Source organism: Zonotrichia leucophrys, chromosome 10, assembly GCF_028769735.1.
Source record: "Zonotrichia leucophrys gambelii isolate GWCS_2022_RI chromosome 10, RI_Zleu_2.0, whole genome shotgun sequence".
Lineage (NCBI taxonomy): Eukaryota > Metazoa > Chordata > Aves > Passeriformes > Passerellidae > Zonotrichia > Zonotrichia leucophrys.
The window spans coordinates 20017067-20039437 of record NC_088180.1 but is presented as its reverse complement, the minus strand read 5'-3'; the positions used below and the strand labels follow the sequence as shown (position 1 = coordinate 20039437).

Below are 22371 nucleotides of genomic sequence, written 5' to 3'. Positions count from 1 at the left end.
CCGCGGCTCGGCCCGTTTCGGCTCCGTTCGGCCGCGCTCGGCTCGGCTCGGCTCGGCGCGGTTGGGTTCCGCTGCGTCCCGCCCGTCCCGGTTCGGCCCGGCGCGGTTCCGCCATGGGCTGGCCCGTGCTGCTGAGCGCGGCCGCGCTGCTGGCCGCCGCCGCCGCCGCCTGGGAGCCCTCGGCCGAAGGTACAGGGGCACCGGGAGGGCAGGAGGCGGCTTGGCACGGCCCGGCCCGGCTCGGCTCGGCTCGGTTCGGGCCGGCCCCCGGTGCAGCAGAGCCGTGGCGGTGCCGCTGACGGGCCCGTTCTCTCCCGCAGAGGAGCAGCTGTTCAAGGCCTGGATGCTGCAGGTGAGCTCGGGGCCGGGCCGGGCCGGGCCGGGCCGGGTTCGGGGCCCTGACGTGCCGGTTCCCCGCAGAACGAGCGGCGCTACGGCCCCGAGGAGTACCCGCGGCGGCTGCGCATCTTCCTGGGCAACAAACGGCGCGTGGAGGAGCACAACGCCGGCAACCACAGCTTCCAGAGTAGGAGCCCGAGCCCGCCCGGCCGCGGCCGGCCCTGGGCAGCACCCATCGCTGAGCACAGTGTCCCCTTTTCCTCCCTCTAGTGGGCCTCAACCAGTTCTCGGACCTGACCTTCGCGGAGTTCAAAAAGCTCTACCTGTGGAGTGAGCCGCAGGTAAATGCTGGCTGGGCAGGGAAGGAGGGGGTCCAGTGCACCTGTGAGAGGGTTCTGTAGCGATCTGTACCCTTGTGAGGGGGTTCTGCATGACCCACACCCGCTGCTGGGCCAGCACCCCTCGCTGTGCTGCCTGCAGTCTGCTGTGATCAGGTCACATCCTGTGCTACCAGCACTGGGCAAGAGCCAGGTCAACCCTGTTCCCCACCTTCATGGCTTTTAGTGCCTTGCCCCTGACTCCAGCCCAGCTGTCTGTTCTGCTGGCAGCTCCCTGCGCAGCCGGGGCACTGCAGCCAGGGCTGTAGGGGTGCAGGCTGGCAGTGCTCCCTGCTGCAGTGGCCAGGGTGTGGGCTGGTCACCAGCCCTCACCCGGGCAGGGTGGCTGTCGTGGCCCACTGGCCTGGCGGCTCACCACAGCCCTCCTGCCCCACCTGCAGAACTGCTCAGCCACCAAGGGGAACCTCCTGCGCAGCTCTGGGCCACATCCCGACTCCATTGACTGGAGGAAGAAGGGGAATTTCGTGACACCCGTGAAAAACCAGGTGAGGGGAGTGTGACACGGCCGGAGGGGGCTGATGGCTGCGGGCAGGCGCCGTGCCCGAGGAGCAGGGCTGGGTGCCTGTGCCAGGGGAGCTCCTCCAGAGCTGTGCCATGCCTGGGGCTGAGCCGAAGGCCAGGCCCAGCTGCCAGCACGGAGTGGAGGCTCTGCACTGCTGCCATGTCCCCCTGCCTGTGTTTTGGGGAGCCTGGTGAGCCTGCAGCACCTCCTGGAGCAGTTCCTCTCCTGTTCCTCGTGCAGGGTCCCTGTGGGAGCTGCTGGACCTTTTCCACCACGGGCTGTTTGGAGTCTGCTATTGCCATTGCCACGGGAAAGCTGCTCTCTCTGGTGAGAGGTGTTCAGAGCCCTTTGGGGAGCAGGATGTGTCAGAGGGGCTGGAGGCTGCTGGGAGAGGTGTGGGGACAGAAGCTGTGCCTGGCCCTGCCTGCCAGCCTCACTGCAGGCAGCACATTGGGACATGTTGGTTTTTCAGCTCCGGGAGGATTTATATTCCTGAAGAACTAGAAAGACAGTAGCCACTTACACAACTTAGCAGAATAACTGAGGGCTGGGTGTGTTAAAAACATACCTGACCTTTGGAAAACATCTCAGCCAGTGCTTCTGGGGCATGGATTCCTGGCAGGCGTGAGGAGGAATGCCTCTGGCAGCCAGGGCACCCCAGGCTGCTGCTCCAGGTCTTCCTTGTCTGCCTCCCTGGGACATGGAGCCATTTCCAGGGACTCCCAGGGGTAAAGCAGTGCTGGTGGTGGTTACAGCCAGCTGCACGGATAAACCAGCTCTCAGTTCCTGCTGTGCAGTTGCTTTTTGAGTCACTGACTCTGAGCACAGGTGTGGGACAATCACTGACTCAAAACTCTCAAGCACTGACTCAAAACCCTTCTCTGCAGGCAGAGCAGCAGTTGGTTGATTGCGCCCAGGCCTTCAACAACCACGGCTGCAGTGGGTAAGTCACAGAGGGTCAGAAAGAGCAGAAATTGGAGAATCTTATATCCTGTGATGGACAGCCTTCCTCCAGATCTAGGGTCAGGCTCCTTCCACATTACAGAATGGCTTTTGTCTTCCCACAGCTGCAATGTGTCAGGGGAAGCAACTTTGGATTTGGTTGCTTGTTTTAATTTCACCCTCTGTAGAGGTTACGATGTTTCACTAAATCTCCAGCATTTCCCAACCTCTGCTGTTCCTCTTTTGTTGTTTTTTTATCTGAGGTTTTTTCACACAGCAGCTGTAGGCTGGGCTCTGATGGGCTCTGGGACAGCAAGGGGACTTCTGGCTGTTCTGCCCTGAGTCACGTGTGTCTCGTGGCACCCTGAAGAACCCACAGAAACTTTAACTTCCTCTTTGGGAAGTACCTCCTGGCCTTGCCAGAGAAGGCAGAGAGTAGAGCTTTCTGACTGCTTGTGTTTTCTGTGAGATAAGCTGCCCTGGAGGGACGCTCAGAGCTGAGCAAAGCCACTCTTGGTGCTTTTTATCTCTCTTGTGACTCCTCCTTGGGCGTTTCCACATCAGCACTTCTGATCATCTCTCTTTTCTTCCCTCCTGAGATGTGCTTCTGGAAGGTGGCCAGGGAAGGGAGCAGCTGCTTGCTGGAGCTGTGGGTGTCTCAATGTCCCCCAGCCAGGCTGGGCAGAGGGCACCAAAAAACACCTTTCATTTAGTATGTGAGGCTAGTGCTGTGTGGGCCAGCTGGTGGCACACCCTCAGGGCTCCTGGTGCTCTCCAGGGATCTGGCAGCTGGAGAATGACCATGCTAGGCAGCCCAGGCAGGGAGATGCTGCAGGCACGGACACTGCCCCTCCCTGGCTGGTGAGAGTGGGCTGCACAGTGGGGAATGTCGACGGCTTTGCTCTGCAGAGGCTGCAGCATTACTGAGTTCATCGTTACTAATTAGCTGTTAGCATCCTAACGGAGCTGTGTTGTCTCGCAGGGGCCTGCCCAGCCAAGCCTTTGAGTACATCCTGTACAACAAGGGGCTCATGGGGGAGGACAGCTACCCCTACCGGGCCAAGGTACTGCAGCACAGCCCCGGCCACCACCGTGGGGGCACAGCAGGGCTGGCACAGCCCCCACAGCGCCTCTCTGTCCCCACAGAACGGCACCTGCAAGTTCCAGCCCGAGAAAGCCATCGCCTTTGTCAAGGATGTGATCAATATCACACAGGTGAGGCCCCGAGGGCTGAGATTCCAGACTGCCAGGGCTGTGCCAAGGGGAGGTGCTGGGGTGCCCAAGGTGTGCTGGGCTCACAGCTGCAGCCTGTGTGCTCCTGGGGAGAGAGAGCTGCTGGGCACACTCCTGCTGTCCTGCACACCTTTTGGAAGTGGCACCAAGGAGGTGCTGGAGCCAAAACGCAGGCCCTGGGTTCCTGCCTGCTTCCCTGGGGTGCCCCTCCAGGCTGGCACAGAGTCCCGGTTCTCCTGTTACAGCTCAGTGCTGGATTCCTTGTCCTGCAGGACAGCAGGGTTATCCATCCCCCGTGGCCTGGCCAGCACAGCCAGGAGATGATGAGGATGATGAGATGATGACCCGGATCCTCTCTTGCAGTATGACGAGGACGGCATGGTGGAAGCTGTGGGGAAGCACAACCCAGTGAGCTTTGCCTTTGAGGTGACGAGTGACTTCATGCACTACAGGAAAGGAGTGTATTCCAAGTGAGTGTGTGCCCCTCGTTTGGTGAGGTGAGGGCAAGGGGAGCAGGTAGGGCTGGAGTCACGTGCATCCCTGTTTATCCTGCTGCGTGCAGGAACACTGCACTGCGTTCTCACACTTCTTTTAAGTAGAAAATAGAAAAAAAAAGGGTAAACAGAGCCTTGATGTACTGGTTCCTGAGGGGATGAGGGTGCAGCACAGGGAGGAGGGCTGCAGGCTAGGAACCTGTCCAGCCTGGAGACCAGGTTGTGGTGGAATGAAGGTCAGTGAGTCAGGCAGCTCGGGGCACTCTGCAGCTCCCCATGGGGCTGGGGCTGTCCCAGCAGGGGAAAGTGTGTGTTTGGAGAAACAGAAAAATATTTGGGAGTAATGAACCCTCGGTCATGCAGAACTGCAGCGAAAGTGCAAGGGAGAGGCTGAGGCTGGGGATCTGCACCAGGGAGCTCTCAGGAAGGAGCAGGTGGTGATTCCAGAGGCTTTGCTGGGCCAAGAGCCAGTGATGCCACAGGTCAGTGCCAGCCCTGGGCAGGTGTGAGCTGTGAGGGCAGGGACTTGGTCAGAGGAACACGCCAGCAGCAGTTATCCTGTGGATTTACAGTCTGAGGTGGATTTGAAGTCAGAGTGCATGGAATAATTGATGCTCCAGTGCTTTCAGCACAGAGCAGCTGTTAACAGATCAAAAAAAAAGAAATTCTGAGGTGGATTATTGATCTTTTCCTGTGATGCAGTTTGAAAATGTTTAAAAATAGATGCTCTTGAGATGGGAGCATGTAGCATGAGCTGTCTTGTTTCACACCACAGGCAGCAGCTTTCAGCAAGTGCAGTTTAAAGGTTGAAAATTTAGAGGAAACACATATTTAGACCCAAGAACTCATCGTTCCTGTGCAAAACATGAAGCAGTGCCCTTGAATTTCAGGGCAGTACAAATGAGCACTGGGAAGCACTAAGAGCTGCTGGTTCCAGTTGGGAAAGTTCCTTTACCCTGTAGCTCATCTTGGTGGGCCAGGAGCTCAAAAGTGCATGGATCCCCTAACTCCACATATGGCTGGTAGTTTCAGAGTGGAGAAACAGAGCAGTGTCTCCTTTCTGTGCCTGCCCTCGCTCCTCTGCAGAGCTGGGAGTCAGAGCATCCCCAGCTGTGTTTGCAGTGTGGTCAGCACTGCTGCTTGAGCAGTCCCTGGCTAATTGCAGGCTGCTGCTCAGAGCACCCCGTGTTGTCTCCCTGCAGCCCCCGCTGCGAGCACACCCCTGACAAGGTGAACCACGCCGTGCTGGCCGTGGGCTACGGGGAGGAGGATGGCACTCCCTACTGGATCGTCAAGAACTCCTGGGGCCGCCTGTGGGGCATGCAGGGGTAAGGCTGCCTGGGGCTGCCCCCTCCACGCTGTGCCTGGGGCTGGGCACACACCCTCAGCCCTGCAGTGAGCTCTGGCAGCTGGGAGGGTGTGGGCAATGGTGCCAGGCTGGGCGGTGGCACGGCTCACCAAGCCTGGCCTGGGCTCCCTGCCCAGCACAGCCTTGGCCCAGTGGAGCTGCTGAGGTGCCCAGGGCACAGCCAGCCTGGCAGAGCTGCTGGTTCCCTGGCTTCTCCCTGCTGGTCACACAGCCACTGAGAACAGCTTGTGCCAGGAGTGAGATCCCAACCTCACAAACGTTCCCAGCTTCACAAGTGGGATTCTTGGGAGTGAGATGTAAATTCTGGTTTGTTCAGGGTGTAAGGGGCAGGGGATGGCATTGCCTGGAGAGCTGAGGGGGAAGGGACCTCACAGCCTGTCCAGTGCCACCCCTGCCGTGGTGGGGACACCTCCCACTGCCCTGGGTACTCCAGCCCCATCCAGCCTGGCCAGGGAGCAGGGGCAGCCACAGCTGCTATGGGCACCTGTGCCAGGGCCTGCCCACGCTCACCTGCCACAGGAGGGAACTCTCACTCACAGCCATTTCTGTCTCTTTCAGGTATTTCCTTATCGAGCGAGGCAAGAACATGTGTGGGCTGGCTGCCTGTGCCTCCTACCCCGTTCCTCGGGTGTAGCAGGGCACAGGCTGGCCCAGGGCACGGGGCTGCAGTGCCTGACGTGCTCCAGGGCTGAGGCTGGTACCAGAGGGGCAGAACCGGTGCCAGGCCCGCCTGCTGGCGGTGTCACTGCTGGGGGTGTCACCTGCAGGCAGCCTGGCCCTCACACACAGCAGCCAGGTTCTCCTGCAGCAGCAGCCCGAGCTGAGCCTGCCCTGTCCCTGCCAGGTTCCCTCCTCCTGCCGTGCTCAGGTGTGCCCAGGTGTGCCTCCATCCACCCCGGGGGCAGCAGGGCCCGCCTGGGTGCAGGGAAATCCCACAGGAACCGATTGAGGGCACACAGAGCTCCCCCAGCCCCTCGGTGGCTTTCCTGCAATCACCAGGTGTAAATTGTAGCGATTTTAAAATTTTCCTTGAAGGCAATTTCCCTGTTCTTTATAGGAAGGATGAATGAGTGCTGTGATTTGTACACTTTTACCAATTTTGATGAAATGCTTGCTATATTTTGTATTAAAAACCAGGGTATTTTGATGCACATAGAGAAGAAACGGGTGATTTTTTTTTAACCCATCAGCGAAGACCGCAGAACCTCGGTGCCGAGGAAATGAAGCCGCGTGTGAGCAGGGGCACGTGTGTGTTGTTTCACAATGAAATCTGTCACTGACAATAAAGCTGCCTCGTCACCCGAGCGCTGTGCTGTGAGCTCTGAGCTGGGGGCTGAGGGGCTCCGGCCTCCCGGCGCGGGCCAAGGCCGTGCGGGGCGCCGAGCGGGTCCGAGCCGGGAGGGAGCGGGCCCGGCCTGAGGGCGGCGCCGCCATTTCCGGAAACACGTCCATTTCCGCCGCATGCTTCCCGTCGCCGTGCGTCACTTCCGTCCCGTCGCCTCCGGCCAATGGGGGGCGGGGGCGGTTTTGGCGGCGAATGCGAAGCGCGGGCGGGAGGCTGCGGCGGGCGCCCCCTGGCGGCGGGGCGGTGCCGCGATGGCGGCCGTGCCGCAGAACAACCTGCGGGAGCAGCTGCAGCGGCACTCGGCCCGCGGGGCCCTGCGCGCCGCGCCGCCGCCGGCGCGGGACCGCCCGCCGTGAGTACCGGGGCGGCGGGGCGGGGCGGGGCGGCCGCCGCCGCGGCTGGGGAGTCACCGGGGCTCCTCTCCTTGCAGGGGCTTCACCTTCAAGAAGGCGCCGCGGGGCCTCGGCGCCGCCGCCGTGCTGAGGGACAAGGACGTGAACATCTCGCTGGCCCTGCCCGCCTCGGCTCCGCCGCACGCCAAGGCGCCGCCGCGGGGCTGTGTTCCGGCCTCCCCCGCGGCTCCCGCGGCCAGGCCGGCCAGCGCCGCTCCCGCCGGGAAGGCCGGCTCCGCTCCCGCTCCCGGCCCCGGCTCCGCTGCGGGCCCCGTTATCAGCTTCGGCGATGAGTGGGATGACATCGATGACTTCGACCTGTCGGGAATCGAAAAGAAGTTCTGTCGGCCGCCGCTGGTGTCCCCCAAGGGGCTGCGAGCCCCCGTTAAGGAGCCCCCGCGGCCCGGCCCCAGCCCGGCCCCGCGCGGCTCTCCCGGGACCCCGGGGCCCGGCGGCGGCGGGGAGGCAGCGGCGGAGGCCGAGCCGCGGCCCTGCTCGCAGAGCTCCGTGATCTGCCTGGAGGACTCGGCTGCGGGGCCCGGCTGCGGGGACCTGGATGCTGCTGAGCCCCGCCGGGATGCGGGCAGCGCCGGGGCGCGCCCAGGTAAGGGCTGGGTGTGCAGGTACCGGGCTGGGTGTGCGGGTACCGGGCTGGAGGAACGGCTGGGTGTGCGGGTACCGGGCTGGAGGAGCAGCTGGGTGTGCAGGTACCGGGCTGGGTGTGCAGGTACCGGGCTGGGTGTGCGGGTACCGGGCTGGAGGAGCAGCTGGGTGTGCAGGTACCGGGCTGGGTGTGCGGGTACCGGGCTGGGTGTGCGGGTACCGGGCTGGGTGTGCGGGTACCGGGCTGGGTGTGCGGGTACGGGCTGGGTGTGCGGGTACCGGGCTGGAGGAGCAGCTGGGGTGCAGGTACCGGGCTGGGTGTGCGGGTACCGGGCTGGAGGAGCAGCTGGGTGTGCAGGTACCGGGCTGGGTGTGCGGGTACCGGGCTGGAGGAGCAGCTGGGTGTGCACCCCGGGGCTTGGCTTGCCGTGGCTGCTCAGGAGTCACGGGTTGCTCCGTGCTCGGCTCTGGCAAGCAGCCCCGATTCCCTTCTGGGTACCCCCAGTCTGGAAGCGGGACAGCGTCCTGCAGGAGCAGCAGCTGCTCTTGTACTGCAGTTACAAGATTTATGGCATTCCTGAAATGATCGATAACCTATAGGGATGCTATGGAGAGAAAAACACTCAGAAAATTCATGCAGGAGACACCTGAACAGACCTGAATGCAACAAACCAGAAAAAGTGATTGCTCTCCATTTTTAACACAAGCATAAACATCACAAAAAAACTCCAACTCTCAGTTATGATCACAAAATTCCTGCCTGTCATTGCTTTGGCAGCTCTGTCCCACAGAACTGCTTTATTTTAGATTCCTTACCTCCTGTGTTTTGAAACTTTGGACCTTTATTTGGGAAATTAACATGTTTATGCAACTGAAAACATCAAAGAATGTTCCGGGATGCTGCCCTTACACTGAGTGGTGAAAACATTTGTGAACTGTATTTCTGTTTTTAATATTTTGTTGTCTTTTCCTTTCTCGGTGAAATTAATTTCAATAAGTTAATGATATTGACCTCTCTTTGTAGGATTTGCCTTTTAAGACACAATACATGTACATTTACCTTCCAGTTCCAGTACAGGGATTGTGCCAGCTAATGAGTCTGCACTCTTTTAAGGCTAGGATTTCATATAATAGGAGCTTTTAATAGAAACAGGTTTTTGTAGAAAAGTATTGCAGAAAAATAGATCTCTTCAGTGTTTCACTTCTGCCAAGGACAGGTGACTGTATGGTTTATTCGTATCACTTTTCCACTTCCATGAGGGTTTGTGGGGATTTGTCTGTCTGTTTTACTGGGGAGACAAGGGAGCAGCAGGTTTTATCCTCTGGAACTCAGAAGCCGTATCCAACGAGCGTTTTGAAGCCTGGCTGCTGTTTTCCCCTCTGTCTGTGGCAGGCTGGCGCAGTGTGCAGTGTCACCCAGCAGTGTCAATGCCCTTCTCTTGCAGCTGCAGGGGGCCAGGAGCCACAGCGGGCTGGGAGCAGCTCCCCGACGCTGGATGAGGCCGCGGGGCCGTGGGCAGGCGCTGACATCGCGGAGGATGACCTGGACATCATCCCTCCCTCCCCGGAGGAGGAGGAGCTGCCGCCCTTCTCCCCCTCTGCACAGAGCGCCGGGTAACCAGAGCTCACTGCTGAAACCATCTGTCTGCTGCAGGAGCACGGAAATACCAAAAACAGCCCAAACTCCTGCTTGTTAGTGAGGCACAGATTGAGCTCTGTCTCTTTGCTGCTTGCCAGGTTGATGGCTGGCAGCTGCAATTAATGCTTTATCAAATACTAATTTTATGGCTGATAAAATTAGTTTTAGCTGGCTTTCACTTCAGAAAAAAGCAGAGTGACTTCTGTAGTGGGATGGGAGAAAATTCTACATGTTGGCACCCAGGATGAGTGATTGCTCAGCTCTTGGGTTCTGCCTGGGCCTTCAGGAATTTATCTTACCACACGCCTTAAATCCCACTGTTCTGTGGAAGTGCCTCAGTTTACAGAGATCTGTATTTTCATGGCTTTTCCTTTTGGTGTTAGCAGTGTTTTCAGAGACTCTCCCACTGGAGGAAGGTGCACACCTGGCATCTCTGAGGCCAGGCAGGAGAAAGTTCCCTCAGCACATCCTGGTGATGCCAATGCAGGAGATTCAGGTACACAAAATGCTTTGGAATTTCATATCTCTAATTTTGGGGGTAGTTTGTAACTATTTATTATCCTGTGTAATCCAAGAACATTAACAGATGGAGAATGAACATCTGTAGATGGAGAGTTGACATAAATGGTTGGATTATAGACAGATAAAAAAAGACAAGGGCAAAAATATGTAGATTCATGGAGTTCCTGCACACAGAAACAGTTTCTTTGTGCACATGGACTAAAAGTATGTTGGAAGTAAATTGCTCAGACGGATTGAGTGCAGTCACTGTCCTCTGGAGGGTGGTATCCCGTGGGCACTGTTGTGATCAAAGTGCCTGTGCTGAGCTCCCTCCCCGTGGCAGGTGAGGCCGTGCCGGTGGCGCCGCAGCTGCTGGCGGTCATGGAGGCCATCTGCGAGCTGGTGGATGCCATCCCCCTGCAGGAGCTGCAGGCCCTGCGCTCTGCCCGCGCCCTGCTGCAGCACCGGGACCTCAGGTAGGCGGGAGCAGCTCCGTGTGGAGCAGGGAGCCGCCTGCAGGTGTCCCCAGCACTCTGGAGAACGAAGCTGGGAGCGCCGGCTGAGGGAGGGAACAGAATGCCCCGAAGTGCTGCAAGCGCTGGCGTCCCTGTGTGCTGCCAGAGCCAGGATCCAGCCCCACGGGCAGCCTGAGGAGCTGCCTGGCACCAGGGGCTTCTGCACCCACAGGGGATGTGCTGTGACCTGCCAGGTGTCCTCCTCAGTAATCCTGCCATGGGCAGTCAGCTTGGTGCTGTCTCCCCCCTCGCTGACTGCAGGGATGGGGATTTCTCCTAATACCCCCAAACTTGTCATCTTCCAGTGGAGTTATTGCTGCCACAACCTGCTGCTCTGTCTGCTGCCTCATCTGAGGCACAATGCATGGATAAAGTATTGGGATTTGGCATTTTGCTTAGATTCTTCCTTGAGTGGGACCATTGAGCTTCTGTAAATGTTCTCAGTTCAGCAACTTGTTTTATTTCTCATTGTTGTAGTCAGACATAGTCTTTAGAGAGTACCTAAAAACATGATGTGGTTCAGGCATACTTTTAACTTCAGGTTTTGCTTCTTAAGGATTTATTTTTTATATTCTACCTTGCCTGGATCTGTTCCTTGCTTTTAGGAATTGTTTTATATTGTGTCTGTAGAGATGATGTCACAGTTTTGTCATTGGTTTCTTCTGGTGGTATTTTCTCTTCCTTAGATTTGTTTGAAATCATTTTCAAACATGGTGACTCAGAACCATATGTTAAGATGTTTAATAGCAGTGAGACAAAACTGTTTAATGAATGTTGTAGAACTTGGTAAATCATTGCTTGTGACTAAATATACATTTTTTTCATTCTTCCTTCCCTTGCTATCTCTCCCAGGAGAAAACTGCTGGCTAATTCTGTCAGTTTGAAACAGAATGGCATCAACACCAGTGTTCCTAGAAGCTGGAAGTCTCCCATGGAGCAGAGCCCTCGTGTGTGTCCTGGTGCAGGCTCTGGCCCAAGCTGGAGCTTCAGTTCTGACAGAAACTCTCCCAAATCCACAAACCTCCCGTCGGTGCTTTCTGTTCATTCCAGCAGCTCTTCTGCCAAAGCCAACCAAACCCTGGACAGCTCTTGTGCTCCAAGGCAGGGTGCTGAGGAGACGCCGTGCCCTGCAGCGCTGCCTGGTGCCAGGGCAGGTGCCAGGGAGGGAGCTTCCCTCAGGCTGAGCCTGCAGTCCTGCGACAGCAGCTGGGACAGCAGTCCTGGGCCGAGGAGCGGGGTGCAGCCCCTGACCAGCACAGCCCTGAGGGCCCAGAGCGCAGTTCCCACCGCAGGGCACAGCCTGGGCAGCGACCTGGAGCTGGATGCGTTTGACATCGATGACCTGGAGGAGGAGGACTGGGACAGCCCGGTGCCCGTGCCCGCCCCGGCGGGGCCGCCCACGCCGCTGCGCCCGCCCTGCCCGCAGGGGCCTCCTGCCCAGTCCCTCCTGTCCAAGATCATGTCCCGGGCCAAAGGGTCGGCTGTGGGCTCCACTCCTGCTGCTGCACAGCCAGCCCTCCCCATGGCAGCAAAGAACCATCCAGGTGAGCTGCACTCCTGAGGGTTGTTGGGGTTTGCCATTTTTAAATTCTTATTTATTTCTTTTTGAATCTAATACCAAGTAACTACTACAGATCACATCCATGCCTTTTGTTTCTGTGGAAGTTTCTTTTGGTTCCTTTTTTGCAAAGTCATCTTGGGGTTTTTTTTCCTCTAAATGATGCTAAACTTGAATATTCCCTTCCTGTGCTGGTTTCAGGCTGCTGGAAGATGAGGCTGCTAAAATTGGAAATGAGGGTATTTCTATGTTTTAGTTAAATAATGATTCTGCAGCTTTTGATTCAAAGTGGTACGATGGTTTTCACTGCAAGATGTTCCAAAATGGGTTTGTAGAAGCAAACTCAGTCCCCCCAGGGCCCAGGGTTGGTCAGTGTCATTTCAGGTTAATATAGGGACAGGCTGGCAAAAGGGGAGGTGAAAATCAGAGTCAGAGAATGGTTTGGGGTGGAAGAGACCTTAAAACCCATCCAGTGCCCCCCCTGCCATGGCAGGGACACCTTCCACTGTCCCAGGGTGCTCCCAGCCCTGTCCAGCCTGGCCTTGGGCACTGCCAGGGATCCAGGGGCAGCCCCAGCTGCTCTGGGCACCTGTGCCAGGGCCTGCCCACCCTCACAGGGAACAATTCCTTCTGTAACTTCATGTCATAACTTGCTCTAATTACATTTTTTTGTCTTCCAGATCCAGTGGTTCATAACCCTGCACTGGAGCGTTTCAGGGGCATGAAATTTCCCCATTCTGCAGAAATGATGAATATATTCCACAAGAAGTTTGGATTGCACTGTTTCCGGACAAACCAGCTGGAGGCCATCAATGCTGCTCTGCTGGGGGAGGATTGTTTCATCCTCATGCCCACAGGTACAGGGTACCAACCTGCAGCTCCTTTTGCAAGCTTTGGGACAAGCTTTTCTTTTCCTCTGTGCCTTTGAGCTGCTGGAATTCTGTGACTGCAGGATTTCAGGACTATTTTTGCACTGGGGTATTTTGAGTGAGGGGATTGAATTTCTGCTTTCCTTAGTAATTCACACAGTAACACTTCCTTATCCTACAGGTGTCACTCAGTGGCAGGCATTGGTCGAAATGTGTTGTTTCCGGGGGTGCTGTAAAATGGGAAATAAGGAGTAGGTGTCCATCCCTTTTCTCCATAGCCAACCCTTGCTGTGTTGTCTCATCCTCACAGGAGGTGGGAAGAGCCTGTGCTACCAGTTACCAGCCTGTGTCTCTGCCGGGGTCACCATCGTTATTTCTCCGCTCAGGTCGCTCATCATCGATCAGGTTCAGAAGCTGAAGACTTTAGATGTAAGTTCCAGCAGCTTTATTGAGTGAAGCTGCAGGTAACTGGATTAGAAATCTGAAATTTTACAGCAAATCTTGTGTCTCCCAGATATAAACTGCATAAATAGATTAGGTGGACACTGTGAACGGCACAGGAAGTTGCCTGGGAAGAGCTAAATTGGATGAACTCGAATATCTTGGCAGTGTGACCGCTGGATTTATTGCTGCTCCTGGTGTTGGGTGTTGGAGCTGTGTTTTGCAGAGCAGGGGCTGGTTCTGAGGTTTGTGATCACTGGCCTACACAGGAGCAGCCTGGCCCTGCAGTGGGAGCGAGCCCCAGGGGCTCCTGAGCTGGGGGGGTTCTGGAGGTGCTAAACATCTTTGGAAACATGATATACAGAGCAGAAATGCAGGTGCAGGAGATCACGGGATCCCAGGATGGTTTGGGTTGGAAGGGATCTTAAAGTTCACCTTGTTTCACCCCTCACCATGGGCAGGGACACCTTCCCCTGGCCCAGGCTGCTCAGATGTGTGTTCCAAACGTGTGTTCCCAAGGCTGTCTGCTTAGGAAATGGTTTGTAGTGAGAGGTTGGGAGCTTCTTCATTTGGAGGTTCTGTTTTGCATGTAATAAAACTCAATATATGTATTTATAATTTTTTTTTTAATATAGATTGCTGCAACATACCTGACTGGTGACAGAACAGATGCTGATGCCTCAAAAATCTACATGCAGTTGTCGAAGAAAGACCCTGTGATAAAGCTGCTGTATGTCACCCCTGAGAAGGTCTGTACTTTATCTTCAGTTGTAAAACCATAGGGGCTAAGAGGGGGGGATGTGAGGTGCTGAAAATCTGCACTCAGAGTAGGCTTCTGGGGAAAAAAATGCTAGGTTTTGGGTAACTCATTAAGAATCTATACGGATGTAGCTAATTTCAATCAGTAATTAGCCAAGAATAAGAACTGAGTATGTCTGTAAAATGTAAATTCCTACAACAAGCTCCCATGCCCAGCTGTTTCAATCTATCTTGATGCACATTAGTGTTAATCACTGTCCTGTAGCTACTAAATCCAGACTGCTCTGAATAGGGTAATACAGGAAAAATGCAGCATTGTCAGGGTGATAGGGAATTGTCAGAGCTTGCCTTGGGCTGCATTATATGCTGCCTTAAAAATATGTTATTGCACAAGAGCTTTGTAAGAGGGGGCTGGTTAGCGTGCTGATTGTGTTTCTCTCTTCAGCATTATTTTTCTCTGTTTCCTGACATAAGTAATTTAAATTTACTGCAGTTTCCTCAGAATGAGGGGCCTTGGGGTGGGTGATCCCAGAACCTGGTGGGAATCCCACAGCAGCTGCTTGGTTAGAACGCAGCTGGCTGGGATCATCTCTGTGCCCTGAGCACTCAGCTGGGCAGTGCAGGGTGATTCTGCAGCGTAGGACAGCGGTTTGTGTGCTCTCAGCCAGCCCAGCTGACACTTGCAGCCCAGGTATTTTGCTTTCCATTCCCACTGGTGGCGTGTCCCAGGTGTGTGCCAGCAGCCGCCTGATGTCCGCCCTGGAGAACCTCTACGACAGGAAACTCCTGGCACGTTTTGTCATTGACGAGGCCCACTGTGTCAGCCAGGTAGAGCCTCCCCTTGTTTTCAGGAATGCCGGAGGGCTCAGCTGGAGCGTTGTACTGAGTTGCACTGAAATTGTGTTTTCCACGCAGTGGGGCCATGACTTCCGCCAGGACTACAAGCGGCTGAACACGCTGCGCAGGAAGTTCCGCTCCGTGCCCATGATGGCCCTGACTGCCACCGCCAACCCCCGCGTGCAGAAGGACATCCTCAACCAGCTCGAGATGCTCAAGCCACAAGTGTGAGTTGCTCCGCAGGCTTCTGGAACCCTTTGTGTGGTGCCGCGGAATTTCTGAGTGGAACGCTTAGCGAAGTAAAAAAAGCCTCACAGGTCCATCTAAAATCCTTGTGTAGCTGTATCTGATGAAATGAAATTAAATTAAATGCATGCATGGAGTTTAATAGGAGGTAGATTTAAAATATTAACGTAAGAAGCAAAAAACTCGCCAAGCCCCTCCTTGCATGATGAAGGAAGCTGTTTAACACAACATAGCTGTATCCATAAGGCTGACAAGCACCATGAACTGTCACATTTCAGGTTTACAATGAGCTTCAACAGGCATAACTTGAAATATGATGTGTTGCCCAAGAAGCCAAAGAAGGTGGCGATGGATTGCTTGGAATGGATTAAAAAATATCACCCCCGTGAGTACTCAGCAGCATGGTGCCCACAGGCCTTTTCATGAACCACTTCTCAAGGCAGTAAAAGCTTTCATAATGCTGTAATAGTGATATATTTACCAGAAAAGCAAGATGGGGGTAAAGTGATGTTACTGAAAATGGGAATCAGATTTATGTGCATTCTAAAGTTGAGAATTTAAGTTAAGATGGAAAAGTCAATTGTGCTGATGCTCTTGAATGACCCTTCTGGAGCCTGCCAGAGCTTTTAGGATCATGTCTTCAGAGAATAAAGGTCACCCAATATCTTAATTGTTTAATTGCGTTGGTCTGCTTATCTGTAATTCCCCCTGAAGCTATCTTCAGAGATTCCCATCTTTCTAGGCTCACTTTGGAGTCCTGCAGCTCCTGCTGCTGGAACTGGATTACACCAAGCTCCCTCAGAGCTTCTCCCATGCTGTACCCTCAGAGAGAGCATTTCCTGGAATGCTCTAACTCTTGAATTATATAGGTTTCGTTCATGGATGCTAAATCCTGAGATTGCAAAATACTGATGAGGAAAACATTTCTTCATTCCACCTCATCAAAAGCCCAAAAAGACTGTGTAGGAAAGACTGTCGAGACTATTTGTACTGATAAAATAAGTTCTATAGTGAAGCAGTTATATCTTTACTCTTATCTTTATTCCGCTGGGGAGAGGTCAGTGTCTGCTTGGCAGGCTGAGCAGGGAAAGCAACTAAAACTGTACTGTAGTTCAGATTTCTTTTCCCATCTCTTTGCAGATGACTCTGGGATAATCTATTGCCTTTCCCGGCACGAGTGTGACACCACAGCAGCCATCCTGCAGAAGGAGGGGCTGGCTGCCCTGGCCTACCACGCCGGCCTCACCGATTCCAACAGGGATCTGGTGCAGCAGAAGTGGGTTAATCAGGAGGGATGCCAGGTGAAGAAAAAATGGGAGAAAAAGGGAAGAAAATTTGGGCACTTTTATCCCTCTTGGCCTGGGAAATAATAGGGAAGTTGTTATTACCGAATGCAGTATTGAATAGCTGATCCCAGCAGCTCCACCTTCCACTGGGAATTCTGTGATTGAAAGGTTGTAGCACTGCACCGAGGTGTGCTACTCCAGCAGGGAGGACCTGAGCAGGGCAGGCTTAAGAAACAGCTCCCGGCACACTGCTGTGCAGAGCCTGGGGTTTGGGTTTTCCTGTGTGTGGAGCAGCTCCTCCAACAGGAGGGGAGGTTGTTGCTGTTTTGTGCTTGTTCTGCACTGTTACAGCTGAAATTCTGAGTCCTCCAGGTTTGCCAATCCAGGTCCCTCATGGAAAGGTCTGCTTTCCATGCAGTGCTGCAGGAGTGATTTCCCTAATGTGTGTCTAGAGCATGATGATCTCCTTCCCAGGTGATATGTGCAACAATTGCCTTTGGAATGGGCATCGACAAGCCCGACGTGCGCTACGTTATCCACGCGTCCCTTCCCAAATCCATCGAGGGCTACTACCAGGAGTCTGGCAGAGCTGGCAGGGATGGAGAGATGTCCCACTGCCTGCTCTTCTACAGCTACAGTGATGTCACCAGGCTGAGAAGGCTTATCCTGAGTGAGTTCTTCTCTGGGGACTTGGAGATGACATTACAGCATCACATTGTTGCTGGTCTCATTTTAGCCTGTGTTACTTTCCTTTTACAAATGCCATGGATAGTTCAGTATTGCAGGGAGGGAAGAACTGGGAATCCTTACCTGGATGGTTTTCATTCAGGTGCCAGGAGCAGGATTTTTGTCACTTGTACTTAATTTTAGTTAAAACCATTTTGCTTCACAGAATCGTGGAATTGTTAAGGGTGGAAAAACCTTTAATATCATCAAATCCAACTGTCAGACCAACTCCACCCCCCTGTTCACCACTAGAACATGTCCTCAAGTGACACATCCAGATACTTTTTGAGCACTTCCAAACATACTGACTCCATTTAGGGCATCCTGTGCCACGGCTTTGCTACCCTTTCTATGTAGAAACTGTTCTTGATATCTTATCTAAATCTCTCCTGACACAACTTGAGGCCACTTTCTCTCATGCTGTCATGCTTACCCTTCTCTTGATTTTTGTCATTCTAGCCTTATTTCCCTTCTCCAGTTCTCTAAAACTTGAGAGATAAAATCTGTCCTACATCTGTTCTGTACTAACCCACTCATCTTTTCTTGAGCAAAGCCAATATTGCGTTTTAAACAAAGGCAGTATTGCGGGTTTTTTAAGCAAAGCCAGTTTTTATTCGCATTCCATGAAAGGGCAGAGGGGCAGCTTTAGCAAACACCACTGAATTTGCTGTGTTTCAGTGGAGAAGGATGGGAACAGCCACACGAGGCAGACCCACTTCAACAACCTGTACAGCATGGTGCACTACTGCGAGAACGTGGTCGAGTGCCGCCGCGTCCAGCTGCTCGCCTACTTCGGGGAGACCAACTTCAACCCCACCTTCTGCAAAGATCACCCAGAGGTGATTTGTGACAACTGCAGTAGAAAGAAGGTAAACCCCAAAGGTTTTATTTGTAGTGGTGTTAAACTGAATTTGTATTTAGTTGCATCTGTAAGCGGTTACACGACAGGGAAGGGATCCTGATCAGTTTTGTACCTGTGGATATTGTGTCTCAGCTCTGTGTTTGAAACATTTCCTTATACAGCTGTGATTGGAACCAAATTTGATGAGGATCATGCCTATTTAGTCTCATTCTAATGTTCTAGAGCACAGCAGGATAATTACAGGAATGCTTCCCAAATGATTTACCTTGATTGCCAGTATTTACCCAGCAATCTTGCACCTCACTCTACACAAATAACCCTGGGGGGATTATATACAGTCAGTTGGACTGGTTTTGTGTTACCACATCCAGAATCCCTGTGACTGTATCCCTGTAGGTTTCTAACTAGGAAATCACGGTTTCTTTATTTGGAACAAACTCAATTCACAGCTGAGAAAAGCTCAATCACGAAAACTGAGGCTGTCAGTAACAGCCTGCATTAGGGCAGGAACACGTAATGGCATGTCCTGATGGGGTGTGACTTGACAGGATTATAAATCACGGAATGTGACCGAGGATGTGAAGAGCATCGTGCGGTTTGTGCGCGAGCACTGCGCGCAGGCGGGGCGGATCAACGGCAGCAGGAACCCAGGCTCTGGCCGGTACACCCTCAACATGATGGTGGACATTTTCCTAGGTGAGTGTTCTCCCAGAAACTCCTCAATGACCTGGTGCACAAATCCCTGACCAGGAATCAAGAGGGCTGTGCAGTGCCAGCAGGTGTTTAAAAAAAAACGTGTATTTCGCAAAGTTAATTTTCCCAAGAATCTCATGGTGGTAAGTGATCCAAAATAAATGAAACTGAAGATTTAATCCATTTTAGGTTGCTATAGTGATAATATTGGTTTTCCAGTGTTTAAAGGCTTTTTTGAATGTGAATAGACTGCCTTGGGAATCTCCCACACATCTGTAAATGCGTGTACATGGGCTATGTGAGCACAAGCTCATCCTATGCTTTCTGTTGCACAGGTTCAACGAGTGCCAAGATTCAGTCTGGAATATTTGGGAAGGGAGCTGCCTATTCCAGGCACAATGCTGAAAGGCTGTTCAGAAAGCTGGTCCTGGACAAGATCCTGGATGAGGATTTGTACATCACAGCTAATGACCAGGCAGTGGCCTATGTCATTCTGGGAGAGAGAGCTCAGGCTGTGCTGGATGGGTCACTCCAGGTGTGTAACTATTTCATTTCTTGAAGGCATTGTTTTAAGGAAGGTGCTGCAGTTTTCCTTTAGCATATTCCCTCGGGTAGCTTAAACACAGTTTGCCTCCAGCTGAACTGATGTCTGGTAGGTGGAAGGAACAGAATCCAACACGTGTGATTCCTAGCCCAGTATTCCAGTAATAATATTGTGGGGCAAAAAGTGAGTTTGAGAGGCTTGGAGAGGTCTAAACCTTTCTCTTCTTCCCCACCCATCTAATTCCTGCTGGACAGTGAAGGAAAGTTCTGACCTCCACAGAAAGATGGCTAAGAAGAGAAAGAAGAAGAACCAGCACTCCCTTCTTTGTTTTCTACTCTATTTTTTCCTAGTCATTGATGGGATCTGATGGAATAGGCACTTCATGAAGGTCGTGGAACAGTCCCAGGTTTCTTGAAGCAACACCTTCTCTGCATTAGTGCTGTGTTTGGAGCAGGACAGAGCCCTCAGCATTACCCCAGTGACCTCTGTTTGAAGCCAGCTGGGAATTGGGCTCTTGGAGGTTTTCCTTCTCTCTAAACTCTTCCAGCCCTTTGTTGAGGAAACTGGGGTGGGGCTGAGTAACCTGTAAAAACTTATTTTAAAAATGTGTGCTGGGTGAACAGCTTTTTTTGGTCCATCAGAGGATATCTCAGTTTCCTGTGCTGTGTCCCTGTGCTATCAGTCAGGGTGTGCAGGAACTCCCTGGCAGCAGTTACCGATGGCTCATTTTAACAGGTGGAGTTCCACGAGACAGAGAGTGCCAGTGCCATCAGAAGGCAAAGGGCTTCCATGGCAAAGATGTCCCAGCGGGAAGAGATGGTGAAACAGTGCCTCAGTGAACTTACAGACACCTGCAAAACCCTGGGCAAAGTCTTTGACGTGCATTACTTCAATATCTTCAGTACTTCCACCCTAAAGAAAATAGCAGGTAAGGCCAGATTTCTCAGAAGTCCTTTGGGGCTTCTGCACAGAGGGGCATGGAAAGGAATTTATTTCCTTCTTTATAAAGAGGTATCTTTATAAAAAGTTATTTGTTTGACATGTCTGAGGGATACTTTTGTGCTGCAGAAACCTTGTCCTCAGACGTGGAGGTGTTGCTGCAGATCGATGGTGTCACAGAAGACAAACTGGAGAAGTACGGTGCAGAAATAATTAAAGTGATGGATAAGTACTCAGAATGCTCCATCCCAGGTGTGCTTTGTACCTCAACATGTACTTCTGTTCAGTGCCTTTCTCTCCTCCTCTAGCAGATGGTTGATTCAAAAGTTACCATGATTTAATCACAAATAACTAATTTTTACAGTTCAATAATTCCAAAAGGGAGCAATCACTTTCGGAACACACCAAAGTCTTTCTGCCTTCCCACTAGAGATAAATTCAGGTGTGGGGCAGTGCAGAGGAGGTGAGGAACGGCCAGGACAGATGTTCTGACGCCAGCAGAGTGTCCTGACTGGCCTGGGTGCTCCCTGACTGAGTTGGTTTTCCCTCCCTGCCTGTGTAGAAGATGCCGCCTGCCCGGGCGGGGACACGGCCACGGGGAGCACGGGCTCGCTGGGGAGCGATGGGGAAGCAGAGGATGCAGGCACGACCTCCAGCTATTTTGGCAATAACACAAACCAGAGGAGGAAGAGGAAGCGGGCGCCCACCTCCAGGGACACCAAGAGGAAAAGGACGGGTGGTGGTGGCAGCCAGCAGTTCCACCCCAGAGGGTACGTGCCTGGGGTCGCTTCTCTCTGCAGCAGTTATCCCACTGCACTTAAATGGGCTTAAATAATGCTGTTAAAACTATCCAGGTGCCTGGTCAGAGCTGCTCCGCTGTGCTTTTCTGCATGTTTGCTTTTTAAAGCTGGTGAGGAAGGATATTTAACAGCTGTCCTCACACTTGACTGCTGCAGGCTGAGCAGGGAACACTCCATTTCAGTGTTCTGCCATAGCCAGCATTAGCAGGCTCACCAGGTTCCTTGCTTGAAATCACAAACAGGTCTTAAAACTTTGAACATTTGATGGAATATTTGAACTTCAGCCCCTTGTTAATTCAGATTCTCCTTCTGATTGTATCATGCAAAGCAACACCTGCATCTGCTGTTGGTTGGTCTTGAACTTCTCAGGCAGATCTCCCACTTCCCAAGGATTTCCCCTTCCCTCCCCCAATTCTCATCATTCTGCTCCCTGGTTTTTGTAGCAAATGGTTTTCCCAGCCCAGCAGGTTTTGTCCCATCCTTGGAACTTTCCCATCTACTGGAATATCTGTCATTAACTCTGCTGCCTCGGAAGTGTCGCTTGCTGTTGCTGCTCACCCTTGGGTACATCCCAGAGCAATAGCTGTACTGTTTGCATTTCAGAGGTCGTTTTGCAGCCATGTGTGTAAAAAAAAAAAAAAATCACAAAATGAGTGTGTAGTCTTCCAGAAAATGCAGTGGTGGTGCCTGTGTGAGCGCAGGCTGGTGCAGGGGCCAGGGCAGGTGCCACAGGTGTCTCACACACACCTTCTCTGATTTTTGCAGTGGCTACAGCAGGTACAGAAGGACCAAGAAGCTGCCGAGTTCAAAGGCTCCAGCCTCCTCCGGTGCCAGCTCCGGGTCCTACAGCGTTGGTGGCACACAGGGAGCTGCTGGGAAGCTGGCCATGATGGCACTGCCCAAACCCAAATCCAGGAGCTTCCTTCAGCCTTCGTATTCCATATTTTAGCTGAGAAATGCAATTACAGGATGAATTTCCTGAAGATGGAATTACTGTTTATTAAATTTTTGTTTAGTTTGCTGCTGCTGAACCTTTTGGGACTTGTGTATTTGTCGAGTACACCAGCTCACATTAAATAAGTATTTTTTAACTTGTCAGTTTATTTGGGCCTTTCTGCTTGTGAGTGGTTCTAGAAACTCTCCCCTGTTGGTGACTCCTGCCTGTGCTGCTGCTGTACAGCCCCCTCAGGGACATGATCATGACCCCACATTCTGGGGGCTGCATGTCCCCAAGGGTGTGGCTGCCTCTGTCCTCACTTGCTCCTGTCTCAGTGCTCCGGAGCTGGGCTGCCCCTCTGGAAAGAACAGGTTGGGAAGGAGAAAGGTAATGAATGTTTTTAAGTTATCTATTTGATTCCCCACATCCTGGAACTGGGAGTGTCTAACCCTGCCCTGGGTGTGCGTTTTTTCAGTTACTGCTTTCTTTTTTAGCCAAGACCTTGTCGGTGCCGTGGTGCAGGGCGCGGGCCTGCCCTTGGCCGGGCACGGCGGTGTGGGTGTGAGGGTGGCTGTGCCCCGGGCAGGGCAGGGCAGGACGGG

General features: G+C 53.2%; 2 protein-coding genes across 3 annotated transcripts; both read left to right on the top strand.

Annotated features, from left to right (window-relative positions):
* CTSH (cathepsin H) lies at positions 1–6595 on the top strand. The gene is made up of 12 exons (XM_064722471.1): positions 1–189; positions 321–352; positions 421–526; positions 610–680; positions 1118–1222; positions 1480–1566; positions 2127–2182; positions 3164–3245; positions 3328–3396; positions 3778–3884; positions 5111–5236; positions 5836–6595. Exons 1-12 carry the CDS (start codon positions 114–116, stop codon positions 5909–5911), a joined length of 993 nt encoding a protein of 330 aa, XP_064578541.1. The 5' UTR covers positions 1–113; the 3' UTR covers positions 5912–6595.
* A 233-nt stretch (positions 6596–6828) lies between these two features.
* Positions 6829–21935, top strand: BLM (BLM RecQ like helicase). Of its 2 annotated transcripts, none has more exons than XM_064722464.1 (21): positions 6829–6974; positions 7053–7618; positions 9063–9231; positions 9643–9752; positions 10101–10233; positions 11125–11816; positions 12511–12687; positions 13010–13128; positions 13776–13889; positions 14629–14727; positions 14815–14963; positions 15261–15367; positions 16123–16283; positions 16743–16938; positions 17673–17863; positions 18405–18552; positions 18885–19084; positions 19829–20021; positions 20162–20284; positions 20595–20802; positions 21598–21935. In XM_064722464.1, exons 1-21 carry the CDS (start codon positions 6874–6876, stop codon positions 21779–21781), a joined length of 4140 nt encoding a protein of 1379 aa, XP_064578534.1. In that variant the 5' UTR covers positions 6829–6873; the 3' UTR covers positions 21782–21935. The 2 variants fall into 2 exon arrangements, with proteins under 2 accessions (XP_064578534.1, XP_064578533.1); XM_064722463.1 differs by having other exon boundaries at positions 9640–9752.
* The last annotated feature ends 436 nt before the right edge of the window (positions 21936–22371 follow it).

What these genes read in the sequence shown, in the direction of transcription:
- BLM (XM_064722463.1), top strand. Translation starts at nt 6,874, where the DNA reads ATGGCGGCCGTGCCGCAGAACAACCTGCGGGAGCAGCTGCAGCGGCAC. An exon ending in CCGGCGCGGGACCGCCCGCC is followed by an intron (nt 6,975 to 7,052) that starts GTGAGTACCGGG and finishes CTCTCCTTGCAG; the next exon opens with GGGCTTCACCTTCAAGAAGG. An exon ending in GAGATGCTCAAGCCACAAGT is followed by an intron (nt 14,964 to 15,260) that starts GTGAGTTGCTCC and finishes GTCACATTTCAG; the next exon opens with GTTTACAATGAGCTTCAACA.
- CTSH (XM_064722471.1), top strand. Translation starts at nt 114, where the DNA reads ATGGGCTGGCCCGTGCTGCTGAGCGCGGCCGCGCTGCTGGCCGCCGCC. An exon ending in TCAAGGCCTGGATGCTGCAG is followed by an intron (nt 353 to 420) that starts GTGAGCTCGGGG and finishes GGTTCCCCGCAG; the next exon opens with AACGAGCGGCGCTACGGCCC. An exon ending in CGGGAAAGCTGCTCTCTCTG is followed by an intron (nt 1,567 to 2,126) that starts GTGAGAGGTGTT and finishes CCTTCTCTGCAG; the next exon opens with GCAGAGCAGCAGTTGGTTGA.